We start from the raw sequence: 15,885 nt of genomic DNA, 5'->3' as shown, positions 1-15,885 counted from the left end.
GGGGTGTTTCTGCCGGGCGCCCGCCGGGCCCCCCCCCCGGCCGGCCCCCCCCGCCGGAGGCTCGCACCGCTACTGGTGAGCCTCCGGCGGCGACTCCGTCGAGGGTGGCTGCCCTGCGGGCAGACGCCTGTGCGGCTATATGCCCTGCCCGCAGGGCAGCCACCCTCGACGGAGTCGCCGCCGGAGGCTGCCTGGCATGTAGCCGCACGTAGCCGCCCACAAGGCGCCCGATTGCGCACTCGCACGGACGTCGCACAGACGACGCACGCGACAGCGCGGCCACGGAGCGCACAGCCACAGAGCCTACACCGACAAGGCCCCCCGAGCGCACGGCCACACAGTGCACGCCACACAGCACCCTGCCACGCCTCGCCGGCCAGCAGCCTTCTACGGTACGGATCAACGCAATCTCAGACGAAAAGTGCCCTAAAGGTGGTGTAGAGAGCAGACACAATCCACATCGCCCGCGCCCCGGCGAGCCGGCACGCGAGAGCTGAAGACGGATTATAACACGTACATCACAGATTGATTTAGTTGATAAGGGACAAGAGGGCGGGCGCCGCGAATTTATAGGCGCGTGCGGTCAGGCACGGCCGGGTAGGTCGCGGTGCCGAGGTGGGCGACCGCGCAGCAATTGTGGCTGCAGGTGCGGCAGCGGCCGTGCGGTTATGCACAGGCCGCTACGCCGTACCAAACAGCGCCGAAAAGCTGAGAAAAAAAAAATCACCGCGCAAGAGAGCGCAGGAGAACAAGTCCACTGATCGCGCCCAGCCGAGGCCGAGCGCATTCGCCTATTGCATTGTCGTGCCGTGAGGCGCGTCTATACCCTGAGGTGCCCGCGTCTGAGCGCGCGCCCATCGATCGGCCCCCGACCTACCAGGCCGGCTCGGGTCTGAGCCTGATCCATCATGCTGTCGGAGCCGGTGCCGTCGTCGTGGAGCGACCTGGCGACCCAGGCGCCGACCGACGTCGTCAGCTCGTCGACCAAGACCCGCACGGCGACGATTGCGGCGCTGACCGAGTGCGCCCGGTCCGGAGGTACGTGCGCGAACGGACAGGCTGACGCAGATCTCACGCCGGACCGGGTGCCGTTTGTGCTGCAGACGCTGTTCACCACATACCCGCTGTACGCCGACCACGCGTCGCGCGCGGCGGTCGTCGAGTGCCTGCGGGCGCTCGTGCGGGCCGCGCCGGCGGCCGTGCTGGCCAAGCTGGTGCCGGTGCTTGACGCAGAGGCGGCCAAGCGCGGCATGGCCGCGGCCGACTACTTTGTGCTGCTCGGCTGGACGAACGCGGTCGCGACGAGCGCGACCGCGGTCGACGCGGCCGCCGTGCTGGAGCACGTGCCGGCGCTGGTCCGCGTGCAGGCCAACTGCGTGCACAACTGCATGGCCGCGGCCGCGGCGCGGCCGCGGCTGGCGGCCGCCGCGCGCCGCGACACACTGGCGGCCGTGGCCGGCGTGCTGGCGGCGGTGCCGGACGCGGCGGCGGTCGCGGCCGCGTACGTGGGCGCGCTGGTGGCCGGCGGCCCGGCGGGCGTGGTCCTGCTGGGCCTGCTGGCCGAGGCGGCCGCGCGGCCGGCGGGCGCGCCGCTGCAGGCCGCGCTGGCCGCGCGGGCCTCGGACGTGTGCGCGCTGTACGTCAAGGAGGTGTTTGGGTCCAAGACGGCCGTGCCGCGGCACGTGTCGGCCGGGCTGGCGCCGTTCTTTGCGCGGTTCGTGGACGCCGCGCGGTTCGACGCCGAGCTGGCCGCGCCGCTCGAGAAGGCCGTGCTGCGCGTGCCCGAGGTCGTCCTGGACGGCGTCGCGGCCGACCTGTTCGCGGCCGTGCCGATCGACCTGTCGGCCGCGCTGCAGGGCCGGCTGCTGGCGCCGCTGCTGGCGTCGCTCAAGTCGTCCAAGCAGGCCGTGCGCGACGGCGCGGCCGCGGCGCTGGCGACGGCCGCCCGCAAGTGCGCGGACGACGCGGTGCTGCCGGCGCTCGCCGACATGCTGCTGACGCCGCTGCGGACGTCCAAAGTCACCGTGCCGGAGCAGCGCCACACATACACCGAGGTGCTGGCGGCGTTCCCGCTGACGCCGGCGCTGGCGAGGGCCGTGCCGGCGGGCCTGATCGGCCTGGCCGGCCGCGAGTCCAACGAGCTGGCGCTGTCGTCGCAGGCCGAGCTCATCTTCCGGGCGCTGTTTGCCAGTCTCCAGGCCGGCGAGCCCGCGGACAAGGCCGTGGTCGACGGCGTCGCCAAGGGCCTGGCCGACAAGCGCGCGCACCTGCGCCGCTGGTGGGTCATGGCGTTCGGCGACGCGGTCCTGGCCGAGCGCGAGCTGGCGCCGGCCACGCTCGCCTACGTGGCCGACGCGCTCGCGCCGGTGCTGGCCGCGCTGGCCGAGACCAACGCCAACGCGTCCGCGGCCGTCCAGAGCAAGCTCGTGGTGGCCGCGTTCGTGGCCACGGCCGTCGCCGGCCGGCTCGAGGGCGCCGGCGCCGCCGGCGCGGCCGTCGCCAAGGCCGCCGTCTTCGCGTCCGCGCTCGCCGTGGCCCCGAAGCCGTCGTTCCTGCTCTCGGACCGCGTCTACACCAAGCTCACCGACAGCCGTGAGCACGCGTGGGTCGTCCGCGCCCTCGGCGCCGCCGCCGCCAAGCTGCCGGCCGCCGCCGACGACGCCGCGGTCGCGTGGGCGCTCGCGCTGGTCTACATGGCCGTCGCGCCCGCGGTCGGCCACGCCGTCCGCACGGACGCCGTCCGCGCGCTGACGGCCGCGTACGTCGCGCAGCCCGCGGTCGTCGGCCGCGCGGTCGTCGCCGCGCTCTGGCGCTGGGTCGGCCAGCTCGAGACCGCCAAAGAGTCGTCGCCGGCCATCGTCGCCGCCGGCCAGCCGCGGCTGCGGCTCGTGCTGCAGGCCATCACGCCCGCCGGCGCGGCCGTGCCCGCGGCCGTCCTGCACGACCAGCTCGTCGCGCTGCTCGTGCTCACGCACCACACCGCCCTGCCGCCCGCGCCCGGCTGGATCGCGCTCTGCCAGCGCGTCGGCGTCGACCCCGGCCATCTGGCCGACGTCTGCGCCGCCGCCGCCCAGGCCGAGCTCGTGCGGCACTCGGACCCGGCCGCAGACGTGCACGCGCTCACAGTGGACGCCGCAATGCGGGCCGGCGCCACGCTGGCGTTCGTCCAGCCCGAGCGCACGGTGCCCTTCCTCAAGCAGCTCTTCGAGGACGACCTCAGCGTCGCGCGCATGGCCGGCATCGACCAGACCGCGGTCGACATCTGGCGCACGCCCGCCGACGTGGCCTTCGTCGACGTCCTCAGCAAGGACGCCCACAAGTACGCCGAGAACAAGAACGTCAAGGACTACGAGACGCTCAAGTGGGAGGCCGAGGTGCGCGCCGAGCTCGCCAAGAAGAGCGCCGGCCAGCGCAAGCTCACCAAGGACGAGCGCGCCAAGGTCCAGGAGCAGCTCCGCAAGGAGGCCGCCGTCCGGCAGGCCACCGAGAGCGCGTACCGGCACCTGCGGCGCGGCATGCGGCTGATCGGGTTCCTCAGCGACGGCGTGTCGTCCAACGCGCCCGCGCTGTGGTTCGCGGCCGCGGCCAACGCGCTCGTGTACGTGCTCCAGCGCAACGCGTACCTCGTCGTGGGCCCGCTCGGCGTCGAGGTCTTCCTCGGCATGACCCGCGCGCTCAACGCGCGGCTGGGGCCGCTCCGCCTCTTCGTCGGCGTCGCGCTGCTGCGCGCGGCCGCCGTGCCCGGCCTGCCCGCCAGCCTGCTCGAGGAGTCCACGGCCGAGGTCGTGACGCGCGTGCTGCACCGGCTGCGGTTCCTCTCGGAGCAGCGGCCGCTGGACACGCTCTCGCTGATCTACATCATCCCCCTGGTCCTGCTCGTCTTCGCCAAGCGCGGCATCGACACCCGCGGCGACGCCGAGCTCGCGGACGAGCAGATCCTGCTGGCGATCGAGGCGCTCGCGCTGCACACGGACCTGTTTGCGGACGAGGCCGTCGAGCGCGCCGACACGCTGCGCGCGCTCGTGGCGCTCATGCAGGCGTACCCGTCGCGCAACAAGGCCGCCAAGGAGTGCCTCATGGGCATCTGCCAGAGCGTGGCGCCCACGCTGTCGGACGCCGACACGCAGATCCTGCTCGACGCCACGATCGCGCCCGACAGCTTCGTGCGCGCGGCCGTGCTCGAGGCCATCGACGCGTCGCTCGACATCGCGCACCTGCACTGCTCGCGCGAGGTCTGGATCGCGTGCCACGACGAGGACGAGCTGCCGCGCAAGACCGCGCTGTCGGTGTGGCGCGAGAACGAGCTCGAGATCTACGAGGACGTGGTGTTCGAGCTGCTGGCGTACCTGGACAACGCGGACGCGGCCGTGCGCGCGGCCACCGCCAAGGCCGTCGCCGACGTCTTCCTCAACATGGCCGACCGCGCCGCGCTCTTCGCGCGGTTCCTGGCCGCGGCCGAGGACATGTACCGGGCCAAGGCCGCGCCGCCGCCGCCCGTCGTGGACGAGTTCGGCATGGTCGTGCAGACGCCGGCCGAGCAGCGCGACCCCTGGGAGGCGCGCAGCGGGCTGGCGGCCACGCTGCGCGAGTGCGCGCCGTTCTTCGAGGAGCGCGAGCTCGAGGGCTTCGTGCGGTTCCTGCTCGAGGAGCCGGGCCCGCTGTGCGACCGGCACGCGGGCGTGCGCCAGGAGATGCGCGACGCGGCCGCGGCCATCATCCAGCTGCGGGCCAAGGACCGCGTGGACGCGGTGGTGGCCGTGATCGAGACGGCGCTGGCCGCGCCGGCCGCGCCGGGGTCCGAGACGCAGAACATGGTGCGCGAGGCCGCCATCATCCTCTACGCGTCGGCCGCGCAACACCTCGACGACGACGCCCGGCTGCCGCCCATCATCGACCGGCTGCTGGCCACGCTGCGCACGCCCTCCGAGACCGTCCAGCACGCGGTCTGCGACGCGCTGCCGCCGCTCGTGCGGCGCACGCGCGCCCACGCCGGCGACTACATCGCGCGCCTGCTCGACCAGGCGTACCACGGCGACCGCGAGGCCCTGCGCAAGGGCGCCGCGTACGGCGTGGCCGGCGTCGTCAAGGGCACCGGCATCGCCGCGCTGGCGCAGTACGACATCATCCGCTCGCTGGCGGTCGCGGCCGAGGCCAAGAAGGACGCCAAGGCCCGGCAGGGCGTGCAGTACGTGTTCAAGACGCTGTCGCTCGCGCTCGAGCAGTTCTTCGAGCCGTACGTGATCGAGATCGTGCCGCTGCTGCTCGCGTCGCTGGGCGACCCCGTCGCCGAGGTCCGCGACGTCACGGCCGAGGCCGCCAAGGAGATCATGAAGCACACGAGCGGCTACGGCATCAAGCAGCTCATCCCGCTCGTGCTCGACAGCTTCAACCAGACCCAGTGGCGGTCCAAGAAGGGCGCGGTCGAGCTGCTGGGCACGATGGCGTACCTGGACCCGCAGCAGCTGTCGCAGTCGCTGTCGACGATCATCCCGGAGATCGTCAACGCGCTCAACGACACGCACAAGGAGGTGCGGCGCGCGGCGAACCAGAGCCTGCAGCGGTTCGGCGAGGTCATCTCGAACCCGGAGATCCAGCAGCTCGTGCCGGTGCTGCTGAAGGCCATCTCGGACCCGACCCGGCACGTGGACGACGCGCTGGACGCGCTGCTGAAGACCGCGTTCGTGCACTACATCGACGGGCCGTCGCTGGCCATCGTCGTGCACATCCTGCAGCGCGGCCTGCGCGAGCGGTCGGCGGCGACCAAGCGCAAGGCGTGCCAGATCGTGGGCAACATGGCGTCGCTCACCGACAGCCGCGACCTGGTGCCGTACCTGCAGACGCTCGTCGCCGAGCTCGAGGTGTCGATGGTGGACCCGGTGCCGGCGACCCGCGCCACCGCGTCGCGCGCCCTGGGCTCGCTGATCGAGAAGCTGGGCGAGGACCAGATGCCGGACCTGATCCCCAAGCTGCTCAGCGTCCTGCGCGCCGACGACAACGCCGGCGACCGTCTGGGCGCCGCCCAGGCGCTGTCCGAGGTGATCTACGGCGTCGGCATCAAGAAGCTGGACGAGATCCTCCCCACGGTGCTCAAGAGCGCCGCCAGCCCGCACGCCGGCATCCGCGAGTCGTTCATGAACCTCATGGTGTTCCTGCCGGCGTCGTTCGGCGCGTCGTTCAGCCCGTACCTCGCGCGCGTGATCCCGCCGGTGCTCGCCGGCCTGGCCGACGAGGCCGAGCCGATCCGCGACATCTCGCTGCGCGCCGGCCGGCTGATCGTCAAGAACTACGCCACGCGCGCGGTCGACCTGCTGCTGCCCGAGCTCGAGCGCGGCCTGTCGGACGAGAACTACCGGATCCGGCTGAGCTCGATCGAGCTCACCGGGGACCTGCTCTACCAGATCACCGGCGTCTCGGCCAAGACGGACGCCGACGACGACGCCGCCGACGACAACAAGGAGGTCCACACCAGCCTGATCGAGGTCCTCGGCAAGGACCGCCGCGACCGCATCCTCTCGGCGCTGTACCTGTGCCGGTCGGACGTGACCGCGGCCATCCGCAACGCGGCCGTCGAGGTGTGGAAGTCGCTGATCGCCAACACGCCGCGCACGGTGCGCGAGATCCTGCCGGTGCTGTCGGCGATGATCATCCGCAAGCTGTCGTCGGCCGACGACGAGCAGCGCGCGAACGCGTCGCAGACGCTGGCCGACCTCGTGCGCCGCTTCGGCGACTCGCTGCTCGTCCAGCTGCTACCCACGTTCGAGACCGGCCTGTACTCGGCCGACCCCGACACGAAGCACGGCATCTGCGTGGCGCTGTCGGAGATCATGGAGGCCACGCCGGTGGCCGTGCTCGAGACGCACGAGCCCGCGCTGATCCAGTTCCTGCGGTCGGCGCTGGTGGACTCGGACGCGGACGTGCGCGGCGCGGCCGCGCACGCGTTCGACACCTTCCAGGAGGTCTTTGGCGACACCGCGGTGGACGCCGTGCTGCCGCACCTGCTGCAGCTGCTGGCCGACGACGACCAGTCCGAGTACGCGCTGGCGGCGCTGGTGGAGATCATGGCCTCGAAGGCGGACGTGATCTTCCCGATCCTGCTGCCGATCCTGCTGAAGCCGCCGATCTCGCCGTTCAACGCGCGCGCGATCGGCACGCTGGCCGAGTTCGGCGGCGAGCCGCTGCTGCGCCGGCTGGACGGCGTCCTGCGCGCGCTGTTCGCGGCCGTGCTGGCCGAGCCGGACGCCGAGACGCAGGCCGAGCTGGGCCGGTCGGTCGACCGCGTGGTCGTGGCGGCGGCGGGCTTCGCGGCCGAGGACGGCGCCGAGCTCGACGTGGTCAACGCCATCTTCGCCGACCTGGCGGCCGACGCGGACTCGCGCACGCGCGCGGCCGCGCTCGACCACGTCGCCACGCTCTTCGAGGCCGTCGACGGCGACGACCTGGCCACGTTTGCCAAGGACTGGATCGCGGCCGGCGTGGCCGCGCTCGAGGACCCGGACGACGCCGTCGTCCGCCACGCCTGGAAGGCGCTGGCCACGCTCGTCGCCCAGACCGACAAGGACGACCAGCTGCACCTGGTCGCGGCCACGCGCGCCGCGCTGGACGCCGTCGGCAAGCCCGGCCTCGACCTGCCCGGCTTCGCGCTGCCCAAGGGCCCGAACTGCGTGCTGCCCGTGCTCCTGCAGGGCCTCATGTACGGCAGCCCCGACGTCCGCGAGCAGGCCGCGCGCGGCATCGCCGCCGTGGCCGAGCGCACGTCGGCCGCCAACCTGCGGCCCTTTGTCACCCACATGACCGGCCCGCTCATCCGCACCGTGGGCGAGCGGTACCCGTCCGCGGTCAAGGTCGCCATTCTCGAGACGCTGACCGTGCTGCTGCGCAAGATCCCGGCCTTCATCAAGCCGTTCCTGCCCCAGCTCCAGCGCACGTTCATCCGCTCGGTGGCCGACGCGGGCTCGGACGCGCTCCGCACCAGCGCCCGCGTCGCCCTGCTCGTGCTCGTCGACCTGCAGCCGCGCGTCGACCCGGTCATCACCGAGCTCGTCAACACGGCCAAGGCCGACGGCGTGGACGACGACGTCAAGACGAGCGTGCTGCAGGCGCTGTTCGACCTCCAGCGCAAGCTGGGGCCCAAGCTGGCCGAGACTCTTGTCACGGCCATCTACGGTGCCGCGAACAAGTGCCTGATGGACACGTCCGACGACCGCCTGCTGACGATTGCGTCGCGCATCATGGACTCGGCGCACTGAGCGCCGCTGTACGATAGTCACGAATCCATGCACCACGCTGACGCCCGCCAAGCCTCGGCCGGCCGGGCCGGTGCGGGCCGTGGCCGGCCGGACCGGCGGCTAGCGGCTGCAGCCGGCCTAGGCCGGCGCGGACGACGTAGTTTGACGTACGAGTGTGACGGCACGGCCGCGGCTGAGGCGCCGCCGGGACGTGGCTGGAGCGCCTGTGGCGCTGCCGGGCTGGTGCGCCTGTGGCACCGCCGGTGTCGCCGGCGCACCGGTGGCGGCGAGTCCGCCGAGGGTGGCTGGGGTGGCGGTGCCGCGCCGCAGGACGTGCGGCTGACGCCTCTCGCCGACCGGCCCAGACGGCTGCCAGACGCGCGCAGCTGTATGGCGCCTGTGTGGCGGCGCTCTCGGTCGTCGCCCGATAGCGCCGTGGCTGGCGTCCGGCGGCTCCTGCACCGGATGCTTGCTGCCGCGCCGTGCCGGTGGGCTCCGGACCGGAGGCTGGGCCGCACGAGCCACGCAGTGCGGCGCAGAACGGGGCGCGGCGCGCCGCACGAGCCGCACGCGCCGCACGAGCCGCACGCCATCCCATGCAGGGCCGCTGCAGCCGCACGGGCTGCGGCGCGCACCCTGCGCGGTCGCCTGCGCCCCTGCCGTCGCCGCCGCACACGCACGTCGCTGGCGGCACCGTAGAGTGCAGCGTGGCGGCCGTCAGCCGGCGGCCGCCAGGCAGGAACGACACCTGCCAGCTCGATCTGCCGCAGGATCGGCGAGCGCGCCACAGCGGGATCGCCGGCGGTCGCCACGTGTGCGCGGCCCTTGCCGGCCGTCCTGAGCTCTCGCCGCCGCCGCCGCCGCCGCCGCCGTCACCGCCGCCGCCGCCGGCCGTGCCTGGATCGGACCGTCGGCGACCAAAGGCGGGGAGACGTCGCGCGCTATCGTCCGCGGGCACACGCGGAGGGGGCGTGGGAGCTGCCGCTTCCGTCGTAGGCCGCGCAGGCCGGACGCGGCCCGCGCCGCAGCCAGTGGGACGGTTTCAGACGCGCAGGCACCGCCGACGGCGACCGCAGACCAGCCGACACGGCGCGGCAGCTAGCGCGGGTACGTGGCCGAGTCGCCAGGTACGGCCGGAAGTCGGCCGACGGTATCGTCTGTAGACGTACCGTCGGCGGCGTACCGGCCGTAGCGCTGCACGACGCGCCGTTCATGTACGCAGCGGCCACTCCGGCCGCGCTCAGCGCCCGGTTTCAGCCTAAGTAACGCCGGCGGCTGCAGGTGCATCGGCTCCAGGCAAATACAACAAACCGGGTTACGACGATTGCGTGATAAATGTTGCCAGAAGAGGCAAGGCCGGTGCCAGAGCGCTGGATCTACTTTATCGCAGGTGCGCGCCGTCGCCAGCCGGCCGGGAGAACAGCCCGGCCTTGCCCGAGCGAGTCTCGCGCGCGCCGAAACAGACACAGCGTGAAACATGTGTTGGTTTCGGATTAGTCACGCTGGCTGCGGCCGATCTCACATACTCGGGCGGGCTGCGCACTAGCGTGCGTCGCGGACATAGATGCGGTGGTCGTCCGGGCGCGCTTGGCCAGCACGCCGGCGCCGGTCCGGCCCGGCGCCGGACCGGGCCGCGCCGCCTGCCCGCAGCCGTGCGCCGGCCGGCCGCGTCGCCGCGCGCGGTGCGCTCGTATCGTACTGCCGCGGGCGCGCCCGGCACCCGCGGCCATCCTGCGCCCGGCTGCCGGCGGCTGCGGGCGTCTACGGACGTCTGCGCGCGGTGGCGCTAGCCCGTAGCCGTACGTATGGGCCTGCAGCGCCATGCGATCATATGCACGCATATGCACCTCCATGCACCCAACGCGCGCTAATTGCAGGAGCGCATGCCCCAAATCCTGTCTTGAAAATGTCCTGGGCGCGCGTCGTACCCACATGCGCCGCGTCCGGCACGGCATGCCCTAGCCTTTCCGGGCATAGCGCACACGCACCATGCGCAGCCGCGGCGTGCTCGACGCGCGCCTTGCCAGCAAACCGGGCGGGAACAGCCGCGCTCGCATCAGCGATCCGCCGAAAGTATTGTGAGGCCCGCAGGACGCACGTGCGGCGGAGGAGATAACGTACTCAGAATGCTGGTACGTGGTCTGAGCGCTCTACCGCATGTGCGCCGTGGTGGCAGTGGCCTGACGGCCGGTGTCTGAAACAGAGGCCAACGCAGTGGACGGCCGCCGTGTTCACGTCGCCGGCCGTGAGCCCGCCAGGACGCGGTGTCTACGGCCAGCCCGGCATCTCCCGCCGCAGCTGACCGGCCCGGCCCGCCCGCCGTCCCGGGTCGCCAGCCGGCCGGTCGCGCGCGCCAGCGCCGTGCACCACCCGTCCGTCTCCGCCAACCGCCGTCCGCCGCGCTCGTGAAACACCCAGCCGCAGCTCGCGCCGCCCGCCCGCTGGCGCGCACGCGTCGACGCGCCCGACGCGCCTGCCCTAGTACATGGGTCGCGCCGTGCGATCCCCGCAGCGCTCTCCGGTCTCGTGGAGCGCCAAGCCTAGGCCCTGCCGCAACCTGCCGCGACACCGGCGCAGGCGCGCGCCGCTCGCCGTCGAGTCAGTCGCCGGCCGCCGCGTTCCCGCGGCTGACACCCGTCCCGCCCGCATGGAACGCCGTCCTCTGCCTGGCCGGCTCGGCGAGGCGCCGGCCAGCCGCCGATCACCGCGCCGGCTCGCCTAGGCCACCGTGCGGCCGGCCGCGACGCCATGCCCGCCGGCCGTTGGCCGCAGTCGCACACGTCGCCCTGCAGGACCGGCACCCGCCGGCGGCGCCGCGCCCCGCGGCCGTGCCAGCTGACCTCTACGCGGCGCGATCGGCACGGCCGCTTTGGTCCGCGACCTAGACTGCTGGTGCGACAGAGGTCCCGACGCGGTGGTCTGGATCTGTCTTTCCGGGGGCGGGTTCCGCCAAGCGATGAAGTGTTCTCACTTTCCGCATGACGACACGATAGTTTCGCCTTCGCGCGGCAACAAGGTTTAATAAAGAAACGTTATTTTAGAGTTTGCCCCCAGGAACTACGTACGTGCCTCTCCCTCCGCCAACCACGCGTTAGGCAGCCGTCGGCTGATGTCACAGCCCATGCCGCGAGTTCGCTGCACTTGTGCCTCCCGCCCAGCTCCTGCTACGCCGCCGACGCCGGCCGCCCGGCCCGCGCCGGCTTCCGCCGGCCGGCCCAGCCGGCCACGGGCCGCCCCTGGGTGCCGTCGCCGCGTTTCAGCTTGTCACTAGCAGCCGTGGACTTTGGCGTCTTTGCTGCCTGCCAGCCGTGCCATCAGCAAGGGGCCGCGCCGCGCGCGCGCCAGCCTGTCGCGAACAGTGTGCAGCCGCAGCCGATGCCCATCGGCTGTCGGCGGCAGCAGCGCTGCACGCCCGCGCGCAGCTCTACGCCGCGCGCAAACATTCTCGCTACCCGATCGCCTACGCAGCTTCGGAGCACGCTGCCGCAGACGCCGGTCAGCCGCAGTCCGAGGGGGGGCGATTCCGCTCGTCGTGTGCCAATCAGGCAGCTGGATGCCGTGTAACAGCCCTAGGGACCTTCCTAAAGTCCTTTTCTGTGTCACGACTCTGTTTGCGGCGTGACCTCTATCTAAATTATGCCTGCATTTGTGGTTTTCTAGACAATAGTCTGGCCGCATGATCTCCTGCACCGCATGCAACGGGACCAACAAGCCGGCCGTCCCATCCTGCTGCATGAGCGCACATTAGGACTACCGCCCGCTGCACACGTCCGGACTAGACCGCGCATACGCGCGTACATGGCGGCTGCACTAGTACTCTGCCGACACGTCTATTGCGATCCGCGCCTGGCTAGTTTCATCGCGCCCATCAGGTGCTATAGCCCGTCGCGGCCGCCCCCCTCCAGAGCATGGCTTGTACAAAACTCCGAGGCCGAGCTTCCTGATCGGGATAGGCCGACCGCGGGCGGACTCCGCCGGCCGCTCGTGGGCGCCGATTATCGCGGGCGGCGCACCCAGCGGCCCTTGCGCCCGCACGACCCGGTTCGCCTGTCGCCGTGCGCGCCCGCAGCCGTGCGCGCAAGCCTTATGCGGCCCGTGGGGAGCTGCTAGCTGCGCCGGCGCACCGAGTTATGCCGGCCGCTGCTGTGTGCCCTCAGCATCGGTCGTGTAACAGTCTGCGGTCTCCGAAATCATGCGCCTCGGGCGGCAGCCGGTCTTCCGGCTTGCGCCGTAGCACGACCGCAGCGGTACCCATCTCCGTCGCCCGCGTGCATCTCGCGACGCCGTCGTCGCCTCCCCCTGAACGAAACTAGGCTACATTTCGCGGCCTGCAGCCAGCCTGCATGCCTGAAGATCTTGACTGCAGTTGGGCCGGTCCCGCCGCCTACAAGGAATCTTCGAGATTAGCGAAATGTGCGGGATGCGCAGCAGTCTGGTCTTCTAGTATCGTCTTACACATACATCTGTCACGGCTCTCACAGCCGGCTGTGGCCTACACGGGCCGCACACGGCCACTGCGGAACCTAATGTCGCCACCTGCGCTACGTGCCCGCCAGGAACGCGACAACCGGTGCAGCCGACCACCTGACGGCTACCTGCTGCGAACGTCGCGCAATGTCCGGGTGCTAGGCTTGCTCCTGGAGAGAATATATTGCAGTCTCCCGCAGCGGCAGAACCGTCCAGCGGCATAGACGATATGTAACCTCCAGAGTGGGTATTTTGGGTTTATAGTTTTCATTTCACACGAGCCCCGTTCTTGCGCCGCCGCGCCACAGCGGACGGGCCAAAGTCGATCCGCGCCGCCGTAGCGGCGAGCGGCTCGGCGGTTCAGCAGAGGTCTCAGCCAGCGTGCTGGCATGATTCGGGTCCCGTGCCCACAACGAACGCGGGTACAGCGGCCGCGCCAGCAGCCTAGTGGCTACACACGTGCAGTAGCCTGCAGGTACGCCACTACCCACTCCTAGCACGCGTATCAGGGCCGGCCGCTGTCCACGCTGGCGGCGGAGATGACGGCCGGAAGCGTCGCTGACGGGCCTGCTGGAGCCGTAGGCCGACGTGGCTTCTAGGTTCTTGCCGGCTGCCGACTGTGGCAGCCGCCGGTCTCGGTCCGCCCCGCGCGGCCTGGCCAGTACGCCTTGCCTGAGACCCCGCCGGCTTCGGACTCTGGGCGTGCAGATTTGCAGAGCGCGTGCTGCTCTCTTGCAGCCGCCGGTACGAAATTAAAACGCACAAGCGCACAGACAGCGCCAGCACATTCCATCTTGCCCGATCGCCCAGCGTCCACGGCCAGAGCATTGCCGTCTGGCTAGTGCAGGCCGGTGCCGCATTAGCCTGGCGGCCAACGGCTGCCGGCACTATACCGCTCCGCTACAGTAGTACGCTGCAGTATCTCTGCAGCGCCTTGGCCGCGGCGGCCCACGGTGGCCGACGTCCCATCATGGCCAGCAGCGGACCGGGCGACGGCGATGGTCCGGACGGCGGCGACGCGCGTCGTGCTGCAGCTGTGGCGGTCGGTGGCGGTCTGAGCACGGGACCGCCAGGTCCGAGTGTCACAGACAGCTGCCGCAAGGTTTCGCTCACGAGCCCTTATTGCCGCCTCCCCTCATCTGGGCGCCCAAGCCCTAACGCAACAGGCTGACTAAGCTCTCCCCACACTGCCAACCGTTCCCTGGCCGCAGCACTATCGCTCGATATGCGTAGCTGCGTTGCCCCTACAGTGGCCGACTGCAGAGCCTGCTACCCCGGAAGGCGCACTCACGGTAGCACCGAGTCCGACGGGTGTTCGCCGCAGCCAGTCGTTGGCACCGTCGCCGCCAGGACGGGTAAAAAGAGTATAGCTGAGCTTCAAAAATCTCTCAGTCACGTAATCTAGGTGGCCGGCCTCCATCCGAGCGCGGTCCGCGGCCGCTGGCTCGCCGGACTGAGCTCACGTGTTTGCTTCGTATAAAGGAAAGCGTGCTAGTGCATTGACAACCGGGAAGCGCGCTATCCCGTATAGGCAAGTACTTTCTTGGGTCTCCAGCAGCGTGGTTACGGCTTTGGCCAGCGCTCCGTAGGGCTGGCCCGGGGTACCTACTGGCCGGCGCCGCGCTGGGTATGCGCTGTAAAGGCACTCTATGCAACTAACGTGCGACCAGCGGTAGCGCGGCCAGCCAAATTGTCAGCTGCCAGCGAACTCAGGCGCACGACTTCGCCTGGAAACCATATCGGACAGCGATGGCTGCCGTGCAGGCCAGGTCACGTACAGGCCTGCGGCGCTTGCCGCGCACGGCGTGGTACGATCTTAGCGCGTGCTGCAGCTTGGCCAAATATTAACTGCCTAGGCTGCGCCGAGTAGATTACCACTCTGTTGGATCGCAGAGCGGTACGTGCCAGACCTGTGCGCCCGACCCAGCAGCCATGCCCGGCGGCAGCGCGCGGAAGCCACCGCCCGTGGCGTGGTGTAACTCGTGGTCCGCGTTACCAGGATAGCTCGACGGCCCGGTCCTGGAACCAAGCTCACTAGCATCGCGCGTTGGATCCACCGCAAATGAAAACACCGCAGCCGCGGGCTGTATGCTGTCAAGACACCCGGCGTCGCTCGGTTTCGCGTGCGGCCAGCGCCAGGCGCAAGCTCCTCACCCTTTCCGGCCTAGACGCTGTGCGCGGCCTGTACAATCGTTCGGCGATGCCGGGCCCGGACCGCACCGGTGCGTCAGCCAGCTGCGGCCGCCGACTTGGGACCTACGCGCGCGACCGCCGTCAGCTGCCGGGAGACGGCGCGTTCCAGTTGAGCCTACCGACGCGATGACTAAGAGCGTCGACGACTGCTGTGCGATGACGCCGACCAGCGTTACCCACGCAACCAACACGTTCTTGGTCCCGGGCCACGCTCTGGGCCAGAGTACGCCCGGAAATTCCTATTTTTGGAAGCCTTTAGGGAGCCCACTTTGCTACGATAAAAACCGCGAGGTACTGATCCTCCTGAGATGGCTGGGCACCTAGCAGTGAAAGGTAAGAGCGCAAGCTCTGGTGGTAGCGCACTGCTCTTGTCGTAGGAGCGCCCTAGCGCCAACTGGTCGCAGACAAGCCGGACGCAGACGAGTAAGTCCGGAAAGAAGCGGATATTAGCGGCTGGCTGCTGATCCCCGAACGTGCTGGACGGGGGGCCGGGTGGGTAGCACGCCGATTACACAACTCGTAAGTGCATTTTCTCTCGTACGACTGCGCTAGACCTCTCTGAGCACACGCTCGAGGTAGCGACAATGCGCAGCACACCTGTGAAGCCACGGACTAGCCAGTCGGCTGTGGCTAATGCATCTTCATTGGTATTGGCGTGCATGAATTCGCCACGCTAGCGTCATCCAGACAAGCGCCCAGTAAGAGGTGCTGTTCCCATAGGTGCTTTGCGCTCACGTAATGTAGTCCTACAGCTATGCGTGCTTGCAGTCTAGCAGCCTACGAGATGGACTTGGTCTCCAACACATGAGCAAATGAACTTTGTTGGCCTTGTTGTACTCCGGACCAGAGCTCCAGTGAGTTGCAAGACGCAATATATGCGAGACTACATCAGTGCTTAGTCCGAAAATCACTACACCACCCCTTCCCAACATACCATCTACCGGCAGACGTGCCGTGTAGCTCTCATCTGTCTCTACGCTGCAGATAAGCTGGCCCTGAA

The 15,885-nt window shown here is 70.1% G+C and overlaps 2 protein-coding genes across 2 annotated transcripts; both read left to right on the top strand.

Annotated features, from left to right (window-relative positions):
- Positions 1–682: 682 nt before the first annotated feature.
- V1510DRAFT_432032 (armadillo-type protein) lies at positions 683–8,412 on the top strand. Its single transcript, XM_066935463.1, has 2 exons — positions 683–1,038; positions 1,069–8,412. Exons 1-2 carry the CDS (start codon positions 909–911, stop codon positions 8,244–8,246), a joined length of 7,308 nt encoding a protein of 2,435 aa, XP_066786895.1. The 5' UTR covers positions 683–908; the 3' UTR covers positions 8,247–8,412.
- Positions 8,413–12,751: 4,339 nt separating this feature from the next.
- On the top strand, positions 12,752–14,562 carry V1510DRAFT_408388 (uncharacterized protein; the record flags this gene model as incomplete). The annotated part of the gene is made up of 6 exons (XM_066932449.1): positions 12,752–12,847; positions 13,121–13,167; positions 13,431–13,765; positions 13,926–14,047; positions 14,224–14,293; positions 14,549–14,562. 6 exons carry the CDS (start codon positions 12,752–12,754, stop codon positions 14,560–14,562), a joined length of 684 nt encoding a protein of 227 aa, XP_066786894.1.
- Between the last annotated feature and the right edge of the window lie 1,323 nt (positions 14,563–15,885).

The sequence above is a fragment of the Dipodascopsis tothii genome (assembly GCF_038497935.1).
Source record: "Dipodascopsis tothii strain CBS 759.85 unplaced genomic scaffold V1510scaffold_39, whole genome shotgun sequence".
NCBI classification, from domain to species: Eukaryota; Fungi; Ascomycota; class Lipomycetes; order Lipomycetales; family Lipomycetaceae; genus Neoaidaea; species Neoaidaea tothii.
Note: the sequence above shows the minus strand (reverse complement) of the source record. Positions and strands in the feature narration are given on the sequence as shown.